Source organism: Zootoca vivipara, chromosome 14 (assembly GCF_965207765.1).
Source record: "Zootoca vivipara chromosome 14, rZooViv2.hap1.1, whole genome shotgun sequence".
Taxonomy (NCBI): domain Eukaryota; kingdom Metazoa; phylum Chordata; class Lepidosauria; order Squamata; family Lacertidae; genus Zootoca; species Zootoca vivipara.
The window spans coordinates 21,158,916-21,180,997 of record NC_142597.1 but is presented as its reverse complement, the minus strand read 5'-3'; the positions used below and the strand labels follow the sequence as shown (position 1 = coordinate 21,180,997).

General features: G+C 47.3%; 1 protein-coding gene across 1 annotated transcript in view; it reads right to left on the bottom strand.

Moving 5' to 3' along the window:
* Nucleotides 1-3,455: 3,455 nt before the first annotated feature.
* The window catches only part of ABCG4 (ATP binding cassette subfamily G member 4), a 42,322-nt gene continuing 23,695 nt past the window's right edge, over nucleotides 3,456-22,082 (bottom strand). The window contains exons 3-15 of the mRNA XM_035139937.3: nucleotides 18,086-18,203; nucleotides 17,314-17,446; nucleotides 16,224-16,274; nucleotides 15,908-16,053; nucleotides 14,728-14,851; nucleotides 13,460-13,574; nucleotides 12,904-13,043; nucleotides 12,001-12,099; nucleotides 9,701-9,869; nucleotides 8,214-8,314; nucleotides 7,497-7,655; nucleotides 6,140-6,258; nucleotides 3,456-3,981 (exon numbers count right to left, since the gene is read on the bottom strand). Of these exons, the coding sequence (XP_034995828.2) occupies nucleotides 3,756-3,981; nucleotides 6,140-6,258; nucleotides 7,497-7,655; nucleotides 8,214-8,314; nucleotides 9,701-9,869; nucleotides 12,001-12,099; nucleotides 12,904-13,043; nucleotides 13,460-13,574; nucleotides 14,728-14,851; nucleotides 15,908-16,053; nucleotides 16,224-16,274; nucleotides 17,314-17,446; nucleotides 18,086-18,203 (1,700 nt within the window). The 3' untranslated portion in view covers nucleotides 3,456-3,755. The remainder of the gene's footprint in view (nucleotides 3,982-6,139; nucleotides 6,259-7,496; nucleotides 7,656-8,213; nucleotides 8,315-9,700; nucleotides 9,870-12,000; nucleotides 12,100-12,903; nucleotides 13,044-13,459; nucleotides 13,575-14,727; nucleotides 14,852-15,907; nucleotides 16,054-16,223; nucleotides 16,275-17,313; nucleotides 17,447-18,085; nucleotides 18,204-22,082) is intronic.

The window sequence follows — 22,082 nt, the reverse complement described above, 5'->3', positions numbered from 1 at the left end:
TCCATGCATCTATAAGGTTTGTCTTGCTGGATTAGACCAGGTCTCTAGCACTGGCTGGGAATGCAGGTTTGAAACTGGAAGGGGTAATTTTTCCGGATTTGCTCATGGAGAACTCAACATTGCCCATAGCGCAAAGTTAAAGTCACCTAGCGATACCCTTGCTCCGCTGGCTAAGTGCAGGCAGAACATTGTTGTGCAGCAGAATGCTTAAGTGGGACGCTAGCAACTTTCTCGCACAACAGATTGTGCCATCTGTTGCACAACGAGTTTCTGCTAGGGCTACTGTTGCGTTGGATTCCTCCGTTGTGCAACATTAAAACTCCCAGGTTGGATAGTGCAAGAGCCTTTGCACCAGTAGACAGAGAACACTGGATACAGCCCTAAGTTTCAAGATCTGTAAAATAGGAGTAATAGTGGCATGCTATTAAAATAATAAATGAGATGAGGAAATGATGCTCACCATCTCAGCGTTTGGGTGAGAGGGTGGGCTATAAATCTCTGCTAAAAATTGAAAGCTGTATCTCTGCAGATGTATTGGGCAGCTTAGTTCCTGAAAGGCAGTGCTTAGGACACTACATGATTGCATTAAAGTGCTGCAGCAGATTGCAAAACATCCCCCCTAGCTGCCTGCTTTTTTGTTATTTTTTGTTTAAAAAGAAAGAATCCCCTCCAAAATCTGCTTTACAGATAGAATTTATTCATGTCTAGCAGCTGGAAGTGCAAAGAGATAGGGCTGCACACAATCAGGATGAAAACCACTGTGATTTCTACCTGCTCTTTCATGACTAGGGACAGAGGAGAAATCCAACTTGGTCCACATTTTAAGGGAAACCTACCTAATTCATACTTCAGCTGCCCTTTGAAATTTACACTTCTCTGAATTTTGCAAAGTAGTTTTCTAACCAAATATTGTATGCAAAATAATAATAATAATAATAATAATAATAATAATAACCCACCCAGCATACATTGGAGGGAAGTGTGCATTAATATGCATGTACAGTATTTGTGGAAAAAAACCTAATGCATTATAGTTCAGAAATTGTCTTGCAAAATGTGTGCATTAGGAGAAATGTGTACTAAAATGCTGATAAATTTTCATGAACACTTTTGAAAACAAAGAAACTCACAAACTGCTGCATAAATGTGTTGGATTAAACTTGGAAAAAAGAGAAATGGGGAGAAAACAAAATTGAGCCATCTCTTTCTCCCCTTTCCAAGAATTGGGCTCTCTTAAAAGGCATCACAACTAACCACCCTGATCTGGAATAAAACACAGCATTGAGATGCGTTGACACAGACATCCTCGCTCTTTGGCTCACGTATCATTTATCTTCCTATATAAATAAAAATGTAAGGCTGTCGTCATGCTGTAGTTTGCATGGCTGCTAACAGGTGGCCGCACCAACTCCAGCGTGATGAATGGCAGGCAGGCGAGCACTGTTAGAAGGTGACCTCCTGTTTAACAGAGGGGGGAGAGAGGAGCTTCACACACTGATTAAGCAAGTTAGCAGGGTTTGGCGAGTTGAGTGAGCAAGGGGCAGCAGCCCCTGGTAACTATACTCAAAGCCAAAGACTCTGGTGGCCTTTGTCACAGGGGATACACTTCATGGGAAAGATGAACCAAGCTACCTATTAAAAAAACTATAGTAAAGGATGTTATTGCTACTACAGATGGAAATGAGCTCTGCACCCCTGCCCCTTCCACTCCCATGAGGAACACAGACAAGGTGGGAGAGCTACAGGTTGAGGCATTCTCTTGACAAGGGACTACCCTCTTCCCAAGTGCAAGAGATAGTGAAGGAAGAATCGGAGCCCAAAATGGTTCTTTGTCATCTCAGTGGCCCATCGCCACCAAAGGCTCAGAGAAAGGCAAAAGCATCATTGAGTCTGCCAATTTTTTTTGTAGTGCCTGCTACAGACAAACAGTTTCTGCAAATGTAAGATTGCTAGAAAGGTGAACAGGCAGCAGGGACAGAGAGGGAACGGAAAAGAGAGGGAGTAACAATTAGGCGATACACTATTGATTGTCTCAATATTTAAGATTGTATTCCAGCAAAGGAATGGCAAAGAACCTCGGCTGCACCTTGGCTTCATCGTGCTATAGGTGGCAATCCAAGAAGGACTGGGAATATGCAAAAGTTCTAGACCAGCACTTTCCCCTCTATAGCTGCATAAAGATTATGGCTTTATCAATGATTGAAAGTGGCATAACAGAGCTATCATTGCTCATGGCGTGCAGTCCTTTATTTACCCCAGTTTTCTCTGGTCAAACAGGCCATTCGAGTTTATGTTGTGCTTCAGAAAAAAAAACCCCTCTGAAACCTGCTTGACCAAAGACGACAAGGAAGCAAGAGGTGAGCGGCGTCCATGCCACGAGCATTGATGGTTCTATGGCACCAGTATTAATTCTTACTTGAGTCTGTCTCCAGCCTACAAGGGCACCAAAGTTTTGTGGAACCCAATCCTATGCATGCCTACTTAGAAGTAAGACCCAATCAGGTCCAATGGGACACTAAGTAAAATTCTGCGCCAAGTAAAAGCTAGGATTCTGCAACCTGCATACCTGAATGCAAAATGGCTCCATTTGCATATTTGATCTCATGTTGCTGAATTCTTATTCTGCAATTTCCATTATTCTGTATTGTTTATTCCTCTCTTGACAATCGCAGAGACGGTGAAAGAGCTATGCAGGGCACTGACAGCCCTTTCTCACCCCCTTTATAAGTGAGGTTGGAGTTGGATTCTGTAGCTAGTACAACATTCCGCGCTCAAACGGAATCCTGGCATAAACACAGCCCTGACTACAGTCTCCCGCCCAAGAGAGGCTGCGGGTGTTCTGACACGCTACTATGAAGTTTAAGCCTCGCCTCACCTTACGAATGAGGCCCACTAATCCTACAGAATCCTCTCGGAGCTGGTTGCTCTGATCTCCTGTTCTAGGCCTGCCTGCAACTCTTGCAAAAATTGCCCACCGATTATCATTTGGTTTTCTTGTAAAGAAAGAAGAAACGGAGATATTGGGACGGGGGAGGAGGAAAATACAAAAAAATAAAAATAAATCCCCATTGCTACAGTTATGGTAAACATTTAAAGCCTTGTGCGACACACACACACACCTCTAGTAGAAGTCTTCCAGTTTCTTAATATTGATACACATGCTACAGTTATGTCCGCAAGCGAGCAAGTCAGAAAACGGCACAAAAACGGCGGCGCTACAAAACTGTGCTTTGCAGAGGACGTGGTTGCCTGTAGCAAAACCCTCGTTTTGCTCCTCGCCCACCCCCCCCACCCCTGCTCCCCACCCCTCGTCTCCTTTTCCCACCCCCCTGGGTCCTGCCCAATTGGATTCCAGCATTTCCCTATCCACCTTCCATTTCCCCTCCTGGTGGAGCAGAAACTCCTGGTGGGTTTCTTCCCACTGCATCCTAATGAGGGCAGGTTTCCCCTCCAGCTGATATTGCTCTGGGAAGAGAGTTTTGACACATTCCATAATTTTACACAAAAAAGGGGGGTGAAGAAAGACCATTTTGCAAATGAAGAGGATGCCTGGAAATATTAAAACAGTTCCGAGATGTCTCATCAACTCTTCTCGACTGAGGTGACGTGGGCCACCAGCTACCCAACAACATCAACCCTCTCTGAGTCCATGACGCACAGATTTTCCCCATGTCCTTTGGAAAGTAGAAGTAGGTTCATGGGGCAGTCAATAGCATCCACCAAAGGGCATCGGGGATTTTGCCCAAGTCCCCTTTTTATCTTTGGGACTTCACCTTGTACTTCAGGGTGAGGTAAGCCATGAGCCTGAGGATGATGAAAAAAATCCCTAGAACGATGAAGTCAAGATAGAGCTTAGCTTCCTCCACATCCAATTCCTGGAGTATCTTTATTGGGTCCTTGAAGGGACAATCGGGCACCTTACATTCCAATTCTTCCCGCTCCAAGGAGTAGATGGTAAGGATCACACCTTCAAAGCCGTACCTGTACGCCAAGATACAAAACGGTGTTGTAAATAAAATGCCAACGCATAATCGGAGATCCCTGAACTTTTAGGCTACTACTTCCAAATGAAAGCTAAAAAACCTGGGGTGTTTACTGGTATTCACTGCTGGTCCTACTCAAGCAGACCGACTGAAGTTTATGGACACTGCTAACTTAGCTTCATTAATTCCAATGGGTCTGCTCTGAGCAGGACTAAGCTGAATGCAACCTGAAGATACTCCAATGACTTGCAAAAGTTTAGAATGGGACATATTTTTACACCCCCCTTTCCCCAAGAACTGCAGGTTGTAGCTAACCAAATCCTACTCAGAATAGACCCATTAAAACGAATAAACCTAAATTAGCACAAACTTCAGGGGATCTACTCTGAGTAGGACTAGCATTGCTAGGACCCCATGAGTCTTGTGTGACCTGGTGGTGTTGCTCAAGAAACCTAGAATGCATTTCATATGTTTCGGGAATTTCTAATGGTGGGTTGCTGTTGTTTGGTTAGTTTGTTAATCTGGATTAAAAAAATACTATTTTGAAATGTGTTTGTTATTTTGACCTGGCTTGCATGACATAGTAAGGCAAACCATGGTTTCCTGTTACTGCTCAAATGTGCCCTCCTTTGCTCCTCCCCAGTCCTTTTCACTGCCACACCAGGCTGAGCTAAAACCAAGGTTTTTGTACTTCCTTCATAGCCAAGAACAGCATGTTTCTTTAATAAAGTTTATGTCTGGTTGTATCAAAACAACAACAACCCTTCAGGCGGTTTACCAAAAAAACACTGAAATTATCATTCGCTAACACTTAAAAGCAACAACTGAAAACCTGCAAAAAATAATTAAAACCCAAGATAAGCTAAAAGCTAATCAAAATGCATGCCAACACTCTACATGCATGAATAAAAGGTAAAGGTAAAGGACCCCTGACAGTTAAGTCCAGTTGCAGACGACTCTGGGGTTGAGAGAGCCGGCGTTTGTCCGCAGACAGTTTTTACGGGTCATGCGGCCAGCATGACTAATCCACTTCTGGTGCAATGGAACACCGAAACCAGAGCAGCGCATGGAAACGCCCTTTACCTTTCCACCGTGGTGGTACCTATTTATCTACTTGCACTTTTGGGCGTGCTTTCGAACTGCTAGGATGGCAGGAGCTGGGACAGAACAATGGGAGCTCACCCCGTTGCAGGGATTCAAACTGCCAACCTTCTGATCGGCAAGCCCAAGAGGCTCAGTGGTTTAGACCACAGCGCCACCCACGTCCCTACATGTCTGAGTAGGCTTGCCTAAACAAAAATATTTTTAGCAGGATACAATAATAGTACAGTGAAGGCACCTGCCTGATGTCAATAAGCAGGTTTGAGGCTGCCACACTGAAAGAATGCTTTCTTACAAATATAATAATAATAATAATAATAATAATAATAATAATAATAATAATAATAATTTATTATTTATACCCCGCCCATCTGGCCGGGTTCTCCCAGCCACTCTGGGCGGCTTCCAACAAAATTTCAAAATACAGAAATCCATCAGACATTAAAAGCTTCCCTGAACAGGGCTGCCTTAAGATGCTTTCTAAAGGTCTGGTAGTTGTTGTTCTCTTTGACCTCTAGTGGGAGGGCATTCCACAGGGTGGGTGCCACTACCGAGAAGGCTCTCTGCCTGGTTCCCTGTAACTTGGCTTCTCGCAGCGAGGGAACCGCCAGAAGGCCCTTGGCGCTGGACCTCAGTGTCCAGGCAGAACGATGGGGGAGGAGACGCTCCTTCAGGTATACTGGACCAAGGCCGTTTAGGGCTTTAAAATACAAGTATTATGCAGCACCTATAACATTGCCAGTTCTGCAGATTCTGGTCCCAAGCTTTCAAGAGCTTTATATACCAAGAGTAACACATTGAACTTGGCCCAGTAGCAAATGGGCAACTGGTACAAGTATCTGAGCAGAGGTTTCCGTCCTGTCAACACCCCTGGTGTAGCATTCTGCACTAGCTGGATTTCCCGGGTCATGTGCAAGAGATTGAGCCCCGGATTGAGCACATTGCAACAATCCCATCTTGAAGCAACCGATGCCTAAGCTACTGTGCAAGAGGCACATTGCGTTGCAGAGCCTTGGAATACAGCGAGGTGCGCTTATGCGCGCTAGGTGCCCTACCTGACATAAGAGACATACGAACTCCACTGCAGGTAGGTAGGGATGGTCTTGAAACTCACAAAGAAGCCTGAAAAAAGGAGGACTGGGATGGCTGTGACGGGACCCACAAAGGTGGCCACCTGGAAGACAAAGGAGGGAAGGGAGAAAGAGGCACACAAGTTAAAGAAGACTTCCAGACAAGGACTTTATGCCACCAAATTCAACAGCGTTTTGGTGCAACTGTCTCCATAGTTTTGCATGTGGCTTTTACTCATATTTACACATTTTTGCCAAGCAATTTCTCCCCAATAGAATGCATTTTTGTTTGTTGCTTTCACTATCTGTTGTTTCATGTGATACAACCACCAGACTTAACATGGACACTGGTACCAGAGCCTGCAATAAACCCAGATGCCAACTTTGCTGCCACATACACCCGGACAACACCATTACTGGCCCCAACAACATCCAACATACCATCTCAGGACTATTTAATTGCTCATCTTCTAACATTGTGTATGCCATCAAATGCCAACAGTGCCCTTCAGCTCTCTGTATTGGACAAACTGGCCAAACCCTACGCCAAAGGATAAATGGACATAAATCTGACATCAGGAACCACAAGACAGAGAAACCAGTAGGAGAACACTTCAATCTCCCAGGACATTCTATACAAGATCTCAAAGCAGCTGTTTTATTACAGAAAAATTTCAGAAACAAACTGGAAAGAGAAGTTGCTGAATTGGAACTCATTACCAAGCTTAAAACCATGGAGCCACCTGGGATGAACAAAGACATAGGATTCTTATCTCATTATGCATGATCAAGCTTTCTTTAGCGCCTCAGCCCTTGCTTTTCCCCCGCAGGACCTATTGCAGTCATCAGCAGTCATTAACAGCCATCAACAGGTTTACCACTCCTATCAGCCCATCACCCATTCCCACCCACCCCCACCACCCTCTGTATATACATAAGGGTCTGGCTCTTCTGTTTCAAGTGTATCTGAAGAAGTGTGCGTGCACACGAAAGCTCATACCAAAACAAAAACTTAGTTGGTCTTTAAGGTGCTACTGAAGGAGTTTTTTATTTTGAATTAAAGAGGTTCACCTTTAAATGAGAATGGAATTGAATTTCTCCCCCATCCCTATAATTGGCACTCACACGCTCCATCTTTTAATCTTAATTCCCCCACCCCACAAAGATATCCCATGCACTGTTATCTGTTCAACAGCAGAGGGCAGTTCTTCATGGAAAGTTTCCATGCTGTGTATTCTAAGTCCCAGCCCCATAACCACTACTTTTCCTTGTCCTCTTTCAGGACTTCATCCCTGTGCTGAAAACCCAAAGCACCACCAGCCCCTTTCCTCCCTGGTCTTACTTGTAAGGAGGTGGATGCTGCTCCAATCATGAGCCCCAAGGACTGGGCCACCAGGGCGGTGGAAGTGGCCAGAGCAGAAAAGAGCAGAAATCGGGTGGCTTCCGGAGGCTGGCCCGTCATCCAATACACAATACTGCAGTATGTCATGGGGCATATTACCTGCAGGGGGCAGCAGGGAACAGGTTAGCACTACTTTTTAAGTGTGGGGTTTCTCTCCGCCACCCAGGGCCGGCCCACCCATGAGGCAGACTGAGGCAGCTGCCTTGGTTGGCAGAATCTTGTGGAGGTACCCCATCTGCCCCTTCTGGCGAGATCTTGCAGGACTCTTGCAAGATTCCATCAGAAGCCACCGCCAGGTGACATCTGTAAGCAAGGTTTCAGAGGGAGGGGGGTGGGCACCTTGTTGTTTTGCCTCGGGTTAGCCACCCCTGGTATAAATGGCAGCTGGGGGAGGCAAAAGTCATTGGGAGCAGAAATAGGCACAGTCTAGAATCCCCTGTTGGGACGCGGGTGGCGCTGTGGGTTAAACCACAGAGCAATTAGGCTCTGGGTGGGTGGGAGATGGAGGTTGCCAAAAGCAACCTCTGGAGGGCTACAAGTTCCCCATTCATGGGTTAAAGGCACAGAGCTTCTGTTGGGAGCGGGAAATGTGGCATCTCTGCTCGGGAATGTGGGCATAGGAGAATGACATGAGTACAGAAGAAGCCTAAACCTTACCTGAAAAGGAATATCCGCCATCGTTTTAGCTAGAAAATAAGCCTTCAGGCTGTACCAGTAGTTCAGATGCTCTCTCAGAAACACAGACATCTCTAGCGGGACTGGAGGGGACAAGGAGACAGAGCAGAGCACAGCGTCACACTTGTGGGTTCAGTGTACTTCCCTACAGGAGGCCCCGGTTTCAGCCTGGGCAGCTCAGCTACTAGGCTTGGAAAATAGTTATCTCCCTGAGAACCTGGTGGTCTTGACCCAGGGGCCCAAACCCAGGCTAGATGTAAGTGTCTGACTCTCCATGCCACTGTGGCAATCGTCCCTGGCTTGCTTGGGCGCCCCCATGTGACTGGCCTAAAAATACAGAGGCACCAGTACAGCATGCAGATTCTGCAGCCTGGGAATGTGCCCATGGCGTAAGCAGCTGTCCCTCCAAACCGCCGGCCTAAGAAGGGAGGCTGTTTCTGGGCCAGAGCAGGGCTTGGGAAGAGGATCTGGTTGGGTTGTCAATCACCATGACAATAGGTGGCTTAAATTCAAAGCAAGGAACTGGGAGCGCATTTAAAGACCTACAGTGGTGCCTCGCAAGATGAATTTAATTCGTTCCGCGAGTCAATTCGTTTTGCAAATCGCGGTTTCCCATAGGAATGCATTGAAATTTCTTTTTTTGCCCATAGGAATGCATTAATTAAATTCCTATGGGAAACCGCGATTCGCAAGACGAATTTTTCGCAAAACGAATTCGTCTTGCGAGTCACCATCAGATGGCAGGACGCATTCGTCTTGCGAAAAATTCGTCTTGCAGGGCATTCGTCTTGCGAGGTACCACTGCAATTCTTTCCTTTCTTCCTTTGCAGCCTGGCATGGGCTGAACTGGACTGCAGGGGAAGATCCCTGCCAAAAGTGGAGCCTTGCGAACCCAGCTCTGGCAGGGATGATCTCCACTCGGGAGCTTCCAAGTAGAGCCGCTCTTGGTGGAGCTTGGAGCTGGTGCCAAACTTAAAAGCCCCACTTCTCGAGGATGTATCATGAGTGCGCTTTAAAGCTTCTGATGGTTCCTCTGCAGCTGTGGCTCTACCTGCTCCACATCTGACATTATATATGATGTGAGGTTTGGGGCACATCAGCGTGGTTTGGGGGGGAAACTGCCTTACAGGCCAAACTGGGAACGCTGTATTAGACCCATGGGCTGGAGGTTCCCCACCTGTGAGCGAGAGGGAGTTAGTTCTACAACAGCTGCTGAGATCTTCCTTGGGGAAAGGATGTTGCTCAGTGGGAAAGCGTAGGGTGCCAGCCAGTGTGAATTAGATGGACCAACAGTCAAACTCTCTACTTTCTCTGCTTCTTAAGTCAGGAGTTGGAAGCCACAGCAGAGGACGAGCTGCCAAGAAGGGCTTGGGAGCTCCAGCCCTCCCCCCTACCCGTCCAAATCTGACCACCGCAATGCCATCATGTTTGGGTATCGCTTCTCTTTCATCTGGGGACAGAGCGCTTACAAGTGAGGACTGTGGGCATCAGGGCAGCGAACATGAGGAACAGCATGGAGAAGAAGAGGAAGCCGGTGTTGTTGAAGACCTTGGCGGCGTCATTGCCAATGTGCAGGTAGAGCAGTCCAATCAGCACACCGATGCAGATGTGAGACATGAACCGCAGGTGGGTTAGCACCTGTGTGCAAAGTGAGATGCGGCAAGTTTAGCACGACTGACCTCGCCCTTTGCGCAAAGCCTTTATAAACATCTGCAAGGTGCTTCACCGTCTTAAAGCCATAATAATAATAATAATAATAATAATAATTTATTATTTGTACCCCACCCATCTGGCTGGGTTTCCCCAGCCACTCTGGGCGGCTTCCAACAGAGATTAAAAATACATTAAAACATCAATCATTAAAAACTTCCCTAAACAGGGCTGCCTTCATGTGTCTTCTAAACGTCAGGTAGTTTATCTCTTTGACATCTGATGGGAGGCCATTCCACAGAGTGGGCGCCACTACTGAGAAGGCCCTCTGCCTGGTTCCCTATAACTTGGCTTCTCACAGTGAGGGAATCATCAGAAGGCCCTCGGAGGAGGACTTCAGTGTCTGGGCTGAACAATGGGGGTGGAGATGCTCCTTCAGGTATACTTCAGCTATGCTTGTCACTCCTTTTCCCATTTCACAGATGGATCACTGAGGCTGACTGATAGCAAGGTGGCTCCACAAGAAGTCAATAGCACTGGCAGGACTTGAGGCCAAGATGCTCCTACCTACATTTCTCTCCGCCTGATCAAGCCATGACTCGGCTTCGCTGCTGGACTTGGAGTGAGGCCCCTTCATTTCCCAGCTGTTGTTGCCCCCTATCAGCACACATTGATGGGAGGAAAGAAGGAAGCAGAAAACTGGAGGGCAGTAGCAGGACACTTCCTTCTGCTCCTGATTGGCCGGAGGTAGTCACATGACAACCTCTCACCTGCCTATAAATACTACCTGGGTTGACCTCTCCCCTTCAGTCTGAGCCACCAGATCACTGTCTTCACACATCATTCCTGCTGAACCAGCTTCATATTGTCTTGCCTGTTGCCCAGATTCCGTAAGACAGAACTGATATACCCCATTTTTGTAGCAAAATATCCTGTATCACTCAAGTAAGGGGTAAGGAGAGCTTGGCATGCACATCAAGAGTAGAGGTGGGGGAAAGAGTGCAATTCATCTGTTGCCTCTTTGAACCCTGTATTTCGGCTTCAATCTGGTCCTAAGTAAATATCAGCTTTAAACTTAGTTCCTTAATTCTGCATTAAGGCTGGGGACACGCCATCCCTTTCATGGGCATTCAAAACACATTCTTTCCCTCAAAGAGTTATGGGAATTATTTTTGCTTCCTATGTTTCAACGGGACATAATAAGGATATAAAGTCTAAGGACTTAATTTCACATTTGCTAATTGCTGCTAGACAAATCATCACCGGATGGTGGGGTTGCGGGGGTGGGGAGAGATAACCTGAACTTACAGCATAATATAGAACGATTCGTGCTTTGGCAATAATTACACGTAGAACCCGGTTTATGCAAGGAAAAGAGAAACCACATTCATTTTATGCCACCCGGCAGAACTGAATTACCTACGCATCCAGCAAATACTTAGAAAAATACACAACCACTGCAGTTATGAATATTTGGCAACTTTAATGTATGTAACATGAACTCAGGAACTTTTTATTCTTTGAGGAGGTCGTGATGCGCCTTGCACTAGTCGTTGCCCCGCCTTTTCCCTGTGTTTTAATATTGCATTGCTTTCCTTTTGAATAAATAAACCTTTTAAAAAAAAGAATTCAAAGCATTGTAGTTTGTTAAGGGTTGCTGGGAATTGTAAGTCTGCGGGGGATAAACTACAGCTCCCAGAATTCTTTGTGTTTTGAATGTACTTCAAAGATATAGGGTATGCACAGCCGTAAGTCTGTGATTCTGGCCCTCCTGGTAGATCTGTCTTGACTTTGGGGACTATAGCTCAGTGGTAGAGCAGGTGCCTTGCATGCAGAAGGACCCAGGTTCAACACAAACCATCTCCTCATTGCCCTGATTCTGGAGTACCTAAAATAATGCATCTGTTCCATGTGTGCAGAGTGCCTCTCTTATCACAGCGAGATCCCAAAAAACCTGGGAAGGTCTCTCTGCTCCCCGCGCATAACTCTTAAAACAACAACGCCCCGAAACAAGCCACATCGTCCACCCCATACCCCATGTCCCACCCCCACATCCCTCCTCCTCCTCCCACAACTCAAGCTCCTCCCTCTCTCAGCTTGCCCCTCCCCCAAGCCTCACCGTGTCTCTCATAATAGACAGGAACGTCCTCTTGAAGAGAATGCAGAATTGGGTCATGGTGCTGGTGGCAAAAGTATGGCTCTCGATGTGGTCCAAATCCTGAGAGTGACACAGGGCCCCAAAAAAGAGAAAAGGGGTGGGGTGGGGAGAAGGAGGTTAGTGGAACTGTCATGACTTGGGTGGTGAACATGTGTGGTTTTTATCATTGTTTATTTTATTAGCCTGCCTTTCCACCAAACTGAAATGCAAGGTGGCCCACAAAAACAGAAATAAGTGATACACGTCAGAGTCACCACTGAGAGTCAGAGGTGCACGTTCATCCTGTACTGTACTAGGAACCAGGCTTTTAGTATTGCATCTCCAGCTCTCTGGAATCAGTTGCCAGCCCATTATCAGAAAGGCACCTAGTGTAATGATGTCTTAGGTGCTCACTGAAGACTTTTTTCTTTTTTTGGCTTAGGACAGCTTTCCCAGTCATTTATGGACAATCCAATTTACATCTGAGGAAATTGTCCGGCGGTTTTTAGAGTTTGCACGAGTTTTATTGTTTTCAAGTTTGTGTTTCCGTGTTTTGTCCTGTTTTTAGCCGTGCGCACCGCTTGAATGGCTTTTGTTTAGTTTGCTAAACAAAATAAATAGGGAAGTAAATAAGTACCGGTAAGTAAGTAAGTAAATAAGTAAATATTACTAATGGCAAATTCAATTCTCTGCAGATTTTATTGTTATTGTTATTGTTATTTCGGCTACCTGCCCTTCACCAACATGCGTATTGCTGCTAATGATGGTGCTCTGATGTGGAGAGAGGAATGGGAAAAATAGTCCCTAGGTCTGAGTGTATACATTGGGATTCTTGAATTGTAAAACAAGCAGCCCCAGCCAACCCCCTTTCCCGCCTCAGCTTACTGCCACACAGTGTCCTGGGCAAGAGGAATCCGCTTTGGTCGGACTACTCTTCTTCTCCTCCATGGCGCAGAGCCCGTTCTGGACCGCTTGGAACAGTAGTGGGTTTAGGTCGCCGTATTCTCCCGAGGCAACTTCGATAACTGCAAAGGAGAAAGCAGCGGCTTTCAGACAACCTTGTTTATCAAGTAATTTATCCTGATCTGTTTGCACAACCTTTACAGGGAAGTCAGACAACTGTTGGCTATTCGCTAAGCAATCATTCCGAATGGCTTGCAGCGAATTTATACGCCGTTGTGTGAAGCGAGCCGTATCGCTTTCCGGTTCATTTTGCGCATCACTTTCCTTACTGCAAGAAGTCAGATTCTGGGTGGAGGGAGGGAGGTCAGAAAGGGGTGTGCGTAAAGCCAGTCTGCTGCACGAAGGTAAAATGTATGCTCATTGCTACACCCACATTTGCCTCTGGACCTTCCTACCACTGGCTTGTGGCCTTCAGAAGAAAATGCAGCCCTCGGGATCCATGAATTTGTCATTTTATTTTTTTTAAGCCATCACTTACTGAAATCAGCTGGGTTGTGGTAGGTGGGGCAATGCAAGCCCAGCCCTTTCAGGTATGGGATGAGGTTGGGTACTGCTCCTTTGAAGATACACTGACCTTGGCTCAGGATATAAAGCTGGAAGAAAGAAGAAGAAGAAGAAGAAGAAGAAGAAGAAGAAGAAGAAGAAGAAGAAGAAGAAGAAACATTTATGAGGACTAGCATATTGAGACGGCCCTATTGTTGAGCAGAGTGAGGCGGCCACCTCAGACAGCTGATTTTGGGTGTCATCAAAGGGCAGCAAATAGTTAATTCTTTAATTTACCGTATATTCCGGCATATATGATGCCTGGGCGTATAAGACGACCCCCAACTTTCCCAGTTAAAATATAGAGTTTGGGATATACTCGCCGTATAAGAAATACGACCCGGTGCATAAGACGATCCCCGACTTTTGAGAAGATTTTCCTGGGTTAAAAAGTAGACTTATACGCAGGAATATACAGTATTCTTCTTCCCTTTTTACTCCCAGGGAGAAGCACTTGTGGGATGTTCGGGATCACATGCCAAAACGGCTTGGCTGGCCTTGGGTTATGCGCACCTCGAGATGTGGTGTCGGGATGCGCCACTTGCCGTTCTGACTCACACAGCTGGCAACGCTGTGTGTATGCCACAATTCAGAGAAAGCGAAATGTGGTAGCAGCTTCCTGAATGCCTCCGCTTTCTTTCCTTGTCATCAACCAGGCGTCTAGCCCTTACGGCTGAGGATATACCCCTGAAATCTAAAAGCCAGTCAGAAGCGGCTCAATGGGATATTCCAGGCTTGGGGACACAGTAACAGTGTCCTTTTCGATCCCCCCTGTGACTTGGCAAAAAACAATGCAAACCAAACCAAAACTGCATAACAAAACCTGCAACTTTTGGGAAATTATGCTCGACTTGCATCGTTTCCCGCAGGGCACACAATTCCCTCTCTCCCTGGCATCGAATTTTGCTTGACTGTGCACAGAATTCTGTTCTTTTTAGACTGCATTGCCCTGACTGACAGGGGCACAGAGGATTAAAAGAAACAAAAAACGGAGGCAGCTTTGGTGAGAGGATGGACCGGCTGCAAAGGATCCTAAAGCCTGCCTCTCCAACCAGGAACAGTGTAGGGCAGCATGGGCTCTGAGACCCCTGTGCCACAATGGCACCAGTAGCGCCACACCAGGCTGCAGTCTGGATCCTGCAGAATTTATTGTGCCATGGCAATAACCTGGTTCGGAGGCAGACAGCGCACAGAGACCCTCACCTTATCAAACATTTCAAAGAGCTTTGCGCTGGGCTGGTGGATGGTGCAGATGATGGTGCGACCGCCCTGGGCCAGCGATTTCAACAGCGAGACCACCTGGAAGCAGGAGGAACTATCCAGTCCGCTGCAGAGTCAGGGAAAGAGAGAAAATGCTGGAGTTAGACGGCAGAAGGAGGAGAATGGAGAGTAGCCTGGTTTTGCACGACACAGTAAGCCAAGCTATGGTCTACCAGTGGTGACTCTGGGCAAATGCCCCAAACTCTGAGCTTTCATTTTTTTAAAAGAAAATAAGTCTCCAGCCCTCCTGGAAAGAAAGTTGTGTGTGTGTGTGTGTGTGTGTGTGTGTGTGTGTGTGTAGAAATGTGGGTACCTTCTGAGTGGTTTCTGTTAAATGAGAGTGGTGTGTCTACCTTGTGTGTTTTCCCTGGTACTGTGGAATGCTCCCTGTTGTTATTAGAAGGCAACAACATCAGTGTGTGTTTTCTTTCCATGATCGGTACCAGCAGGGCATAGCTGAAGTTGGTTTTTTTGGGACAGTACCCCTTATTCCCCTCGTAGGGCTACAATTGGTTTAACAATCCATCCCTCTTCACGGGCAACTCTGAAAATTGTAGCTCTGGGAAAGGAGTCAGGAATCTCCTAAGAACTCTCAGCACCTGTAACAAACTACAGCTCCCAGAATTCTTGGGGGGAAGAAGCCATGGCTATTTAAAGGGGCACTGCACCGCTTTAGATGTATGGTGTGAATGCGTCGTAAGGAGAAGGAAGCAGACAGAAATGGTTGAAAGTAAGAAGGCAGATGGGCTTGGAGGAATCAAGACCGAGATTGGGGCCTGAGTGCCATAATGGGCTAGCCTCCATTTGCCCCATCATGGACTGTTCTTTGGGTGGCGATTTCTCTCTCTCTCTCTCTCTCTCTCCCCTCCCCCTGCCTTCTTAGCTACAGGGCACCTAGACTGCACCCCCAGGTTCCAGCCTTAATTGCACCATTGCTTGCCCAGTGGGGAGCCTCCTCCTACCACTGCCTCCGGCCCTCTTCCCCACAATTGATGGCGAGGCTGAATGAGGTCCATGGAATCTCTGCGACATCCACTGTGTTAGGATGCTAACTGAGTCCTGCTCCCTTTCCCCAGGTGACGTTGAAGGGATAGGGAAGCCTGGAAATGCCTTGGCATCTTACCTGGTGGGTTCGTCAAAAAACATGACCGGTGGATTGTTGACCAGTTCCAGGGCGATGGCAAGGCGCTTGCGCTGCCCTCCGGACAGGGACATCGTGCGGGTGTAAGAACACTCCAAAAGACTCAGAGCTGTCAAGATCTCGTCCACCTGGACCCCACAGAGGGAGTGGGGGGGGAATGGACAGATTTAGTTGCCATAGGGCAGCCCGAAATGTGGGCTCTTGCCATCATTACTTGATGAGTCCCAGCGTGGGGGGCGGGGTTGGGAATCACTCACACAACTCTCGGTTTTCAAATGTGGGAAATACGCAAACTCACCAGCTCCTTCTTGACTTCCTGCTTCTCGTTCAACTTCAGGTTGGCAGAAACCTGAGTAGGGAAGTGAAAATGTTTTACTTAGGAAGTAAAAGCTGAGCAGGTTAATGCGCCTCCTGCAGCCTAATGAAGTCTAGTTTGCTGGGGTCCCTGCAAATGGTCATTGGCATGAGTAAAACCAGGTCATTTGATGTCGGGTGATTGAAAAGCGGGTGTTCCTGTCCACCTGTGGATGTGAGGGGGGGGGGAGGAATCCCTTATACCACCACCCCTGGAGTTTTACATGCTCAAATGAGAGCTAGCTTCAGGATAGCCCTGGTTTTAAAAAAGGAAAACTTCCATAACTGTGCCAGAGACGTTAGAGCTGAGCTCCATGAGAAATAAAAACCACATGGTCTTTTCCTGAACTGTGGAAGCATAAAATCTTTCAGGGATTCTCCCATATAAAGTAAATTTAAAAAAACCATCTCCCCACACTCAAAGTGGATGGTTCTAAACAGGCTTTCTCCCTGACACAAGAGTTGGCTGAACCAATTTCCAACCCCTGTTAGTCTTGTATGTGTTTATTCCGTATTAATTTGCATTTTAAAAAAAAATTCTGATCTGTACCTTATGCCAGGAGAAGCACACCAGGGGACTTTGCTTTGAAATTCACAGAAATCAAATTCCTGACAGAGCCTATTCTGAGGTACAGACAGTGACTGTTTGTTTAAATATGGGGCAAAACATTTAAAAATTCCGCCACAGAACTATGTCCCTGTTTACAAAATGCAATGCTTAAAAACAACAAAACTGCAGTCCTCTGCAGTTTGAGGAGGAATGAGGCAGGAGGTGATGTCCCAATGGAATCCTGACAATAATCTTCTCTCAGGCTATAAGCTCCATAATGTGGAATCCATGAGCTGAAGTGGGTTGGGAAGAGAACCTTTACTGTTGCCTCCAGGGCGTGACTCTCTTCCATCTTGACCTCTGCAAATCTCTGGAAATCCAGATTCCTCCTAAGTTCCTCCAGGTTCCAGATTCCTCCTGGCACAATCCCCCACCCCCATACTATCACCCAAATGTTTCTGGGACCCGTTTCTCCCCTGCTCACCATCATAGCCTCGCGCACGGTGAGATGCGGAAGGAGCATGTCGTCCTGCATGATGTAGCAAGACATCTTCCGGAAGGTGCGCAGCTCCCTCTGCCGCCCATTCACGAGGATCTGCCCCTTCATGCCCGTCTCCCTGTAAGTGACAACAGTGACCTGGGATGTTGGGAGTTGTGCTTCGGCAACATCTGGAAAGCCAGAGGCTCACCGCCGCTTGAGCTACGTACATGGAGCTGGAAAACCTGCCTTGATCTCAGCGTTCCCAGCTTGAAGGAAGGGAGAAGTCAAGGGCTGGGATAGAGCTAGATGGGCTTTCCCCAATCTGGCATTCTCTCTTGAGAGAACAGTTGATGTGGTTGGGCATTTGCCAATGACCCACACTCAAGTAGGGGCCACACTGACAAGACCCCGCTACAGTGAAGATGTGGGGTCAGTGTTGGAGGAGGTCCGTGAAGGGTAAATTGGCCAGGGTCCTTTAAAACGTAGCGCTTCCACCCACTCCAGTCACCCCAAACCATTGGCTACGCTGGCTGAAGATCCGCCTACTGGTCAAATTTGGCCCGTGACGGGCAGGTCAGATATAGGAACACTGGTTCCCCACCCTGTCCTGGAAAAGATGATCCGTGTTCATCACGTGACATAAAACATCATGTGATATATGCTCATTACAGGACATAAATCTGACAATGCAACAACAGTTAAAGCAGGAGCTGTAAAGATCCCAACCCCTTCAGTTAAAAACATGCCTCTCTAAGAGGAAAGGGCATTGGCTCACCGGTAACCAGCCAGGAGGTTCATGAGGGTTGATTTCCCAGCTCCGGATGGGCCCATGATCCCGATAAGCTCGCGGCGGCAAAACTTCCCAGACAGACATTTCAGCAGTGTCTTGTATCCTGGAAAAGAGGGAGGAAGGTGGGCAGGTTGCGAGGGCTGCCCCAGAAGTCAGAGAGCAGGAGGGGGGAACCTGAGCGCCACCCAATGCTGTGGGGCTCCATCTCCCCCCAGCCCCAGCCAACATGAAGGGAGCTGGTGTCCAAAACATGCAGGGAAGACCCTCAAGTTCCCCACCCATGTCTGAGAGACAGTGGAGGACACACCTGTCAGCATTTGACGCATTTGGGATGGGAGCAAGTTTTGTGGCTTCAAACCTCCTTTATTACAACACCGAGTGACATAATTACACTCCATGGATGGGACTCGCGTGGCGCTGTGGTCTAAACCACAGAAGGTCGGCAGTTCAAATCCCCACAACGGGGTGAGCTCCCATTGCTCTGTCCCAGCTTCAGCCAACCTAGCAGTTCGAAAGCATGCCAGTGCAAGTAGATAAATAGGTACCGCTGTGGCGGGAAGGTAAACGGGACCTTTTCCTCCAAGAAGATTAAGGTGGCATGCATGGTTCTTCTCCACATTTAATCCTCACAACAACCTTGTGAGGTAGGTTAGATTGAGAGTGGTGGTGACTCGTCGCCCAGTGAGCTTTTTGGCCGAGTGGAATTTGAACCCTGGTTTCCCAGGTCCTCATCTGACATTCTAACCACTGCACTCACAATGGCTAACCCTGGTTGCTAAGAGTGAGCCTCGAGAAAGTAAGACCAATTGCAGTCGTTAACAGTCGTCAACAGGTTTACCACACCTATCAGTTAATCACCCATTCCCACCACCCTTCTGAGTAATACCCCTCCCCACCCTCTCACTGTATATAATTGTCTGGTGACTTCTGTTTCAGTGTATCCGAAGAAGTGTGCATGCACACGAAAGTTCATACCAATGACAAACTTAGTTGGTCTCTAAGGTGCTACTGGAATGATTTTTTATTTTTATTTTGTTTCGACTACCTCAGACCAACACGGCTACCTACCTATAACCTCGAGAAAGTGTGAGGCAGCGATAAGCAGGAATACCTTTTAAGCTTCAGATTTCCTGCCCAAACTAATGACTAGCAGAAACCATGCCCCCCAGTCACCACCCCACCCCAGCTCTGCGTAAATGAAGACGTACAATGACATTCTTTGCCAGCGCTATTGAGAAAGAGTTTAAAAAGAGAGAGGGAGCGAGATCTGTGTCGCGAGGATCAGTGTCTGCCTCCAGCTTTGTCTGTTCTTGCCAAATTTGCTCATCATTCTCGACTCCTGCAACCCTTTGCCCCACGTAATCTCCTGGTATGTGCTTTATCGGAAGATGGACAGGCCATGCACAGATCCCATCAACCAAATAGCTGCCCTGTCAGCAGATGGGGCAAGAAGCAGAATCTATTGGGAAAGCAAGCTGGAGGGAACCGCAAGGCGTTCTGGGAAAGGGGTGGGGGATGAGGCAGAGTTTGCAAAAGTTCTGAGTTCAGAAGGCATGTGAGTTGGGGCAACTCTGCGAGAACTTGGGACCGTCCAAGGAAGCTGAATGTGGGAAGATTTAGGAGGCAGTGATTAGGGCCAGGCAATATCTGGTTTTCAACATCACGATATATCACCAGCTAAACATTCTGATATACTGATATATCGCAACATCTGAAATAAGGGTGGAGCTGTGTAGAGGCATTGGCTGGCTTCATGGTTTCCCCCACATTGTGATTTATGCGTAGCACACAAAAATCATGATTCACAATATTTTGCCAGGTCGAAAATTATAAAACCAATATCATGATATGGACTTGAAACCAGTTTTCGGCGATATATCGCCCAGCCCTAACACACACCACGATTCGCAATATATTGCCAGGTCAAGAACTATGAAACCAATACCACGGTATGGACTTCAAACCAGTTTGGGATGGTATATTGATATATCACCCAACCCAAGCAGTGCTTGCCACTAACTTGGATGGCTTTAAAAGAGGATGAGACAAATTTGTGGAGAAGAGGGTGGTAGATGGTTTCTAGCCACCATGGCTATGCTCCGCCTCCATGATCAGAGGCAGTCATGCTCCTGAACACCAGTTGCTGGAAACCACAGGAGAGGAAAATGCTCTTGGGTTCAAATCCTGCTTGCAGTCTTCCCACAGGCATCTGGCTGGCCCCTCTGAGAGCAGGATGCTAGACCATGTTCTTAGTCCTAAGCAAAGCTCCTTTGCATCACCACCACCAGATTCTTGGGTAGGGGCCATGTCCCTTTCCTCACCCCTCCTCTGTTTTAGTCCCTGTGCTTTTAAACACCTGCCTAACAGGGATGCAGGAATTCAGCCCATGGTGTCATTCTCCAAACATGATAGAAAGCTACCTTATGCCGAGTCAGGTCTTTGGTTCATCTAGCTTAGTATTACCGTAGCTGCACTAACAGGCAGCAACCTCCAGGGTTTCAGGGAAGGACTTTCCCAGTCCTGCCTGGAGATGCTGAGGATTGAACCTGGGACCTTCTGCATGCAGAGCAAGCGCTTCAGACCTTTCCACCATTGCATCCTCTCCTTACTCTGATGAAAGCTTTACCTGTTGAAGTGCTGCTGGCAAAGCAGCTGTTGCCTGGAAGCATTCTCAGCGCAGGAATTCCTTGGGATTAACGGAGGCTGAAAGCACTTCACATTCCTAATAATAATAATAATAACAATAATAATAACAATAATAATTGTTATTATTATTATTGGTGCACATGGCTTCCCCCAAAGACTTCTGGGAGCTGAAGTTTACCCCTCACAGAGCTACAACTTAGACTACCGTTTCCCAGGCTCCTTTGTGGAAAACCACGTGCTTTAAATGAAACCTCGCTTTAAAATTTAATTCAAAATTTAAATGTAGAGTGTGTCCACAGCCTAGCTCAGAAGACAAAGGCGTGATCTTTGGTACAGGGAGTAAGGGAACACACATTGGTTCCTAGTCTACTTCATCAACCGCTCCTTCCTGTCTTGAAGCAGTTCAGACCAGGCCTAGCGAGGAGGTGTACAGCGCTTCAGGGAACGCCCAGCCCCTAAACAGAGAACTTGAATCAATTTTGGATGTTTTGCTGAGTTCCAGGAAGGGAGCCGAGGTCAGCAGGGCCCATCTCCCTCCCGCAGACGGACGGCAGATTTTGGCAGAATTTCAAGATGACCTGATTCTTACTGGCAACCACTGTGATGCCAACCGCAATATGGAAAGCAAAACAGGGGGATGGACAGAGCAAGCGGCTGGAACAGAGGGAAGCTGCCTTGTACTGAGTCAGGCCGGTGGAGCATCTAGCTTAGACTTGTCTACACCGACCGGCAGTAGCTCTCCAGGATTTTGCACACACTACTGGGCATGTGGCCCCCTCCCAGAGACAGGGCCAAAGGCAAATATGGTCCTTGGGTCAAAGAGGGTTAGCCACCCCTTGTGTAAACACTTAGGCTGTGTACATGCAATGCTTGAAAGCACATTCTTTCCCTCAAAGGACTCTGGGTACAGAGCTCCAGTTCCCAGCAACCCTTAAACCACACTTCCCAGAAACCTTTGAGGGAAAGAGCACCCTTCAAATGTGTTTGAAATGTACAGCATGTAGGTTGACTTGGTGAGTTTCACCCCATGGCTCACGATTCCTACAGTTTCCGGGAGATGTGCCTGGCACCATCACTGCCAGTCTTTAGGTGCCAGGCTGAGGCCTTTTTGCCCGCTCAGGCCATGGCTGTCAAGTTTTCCCTTTTCTCGCGAGGAAGCCTATTCAGGATAAGGGAACTTCCTTTAAAAAAGGAGAACTTGACAGCTATGGCTCAGGCCTTTGGTTAATTAATATTGCCTCCTATGGTGGGGACTGTCTTTTAGTGGGCTGGATAGGAGGTCTTGTCTTCACAGATACATTACTGGATGAGCTTTTTAGGTCTTTTGCAATGTTTG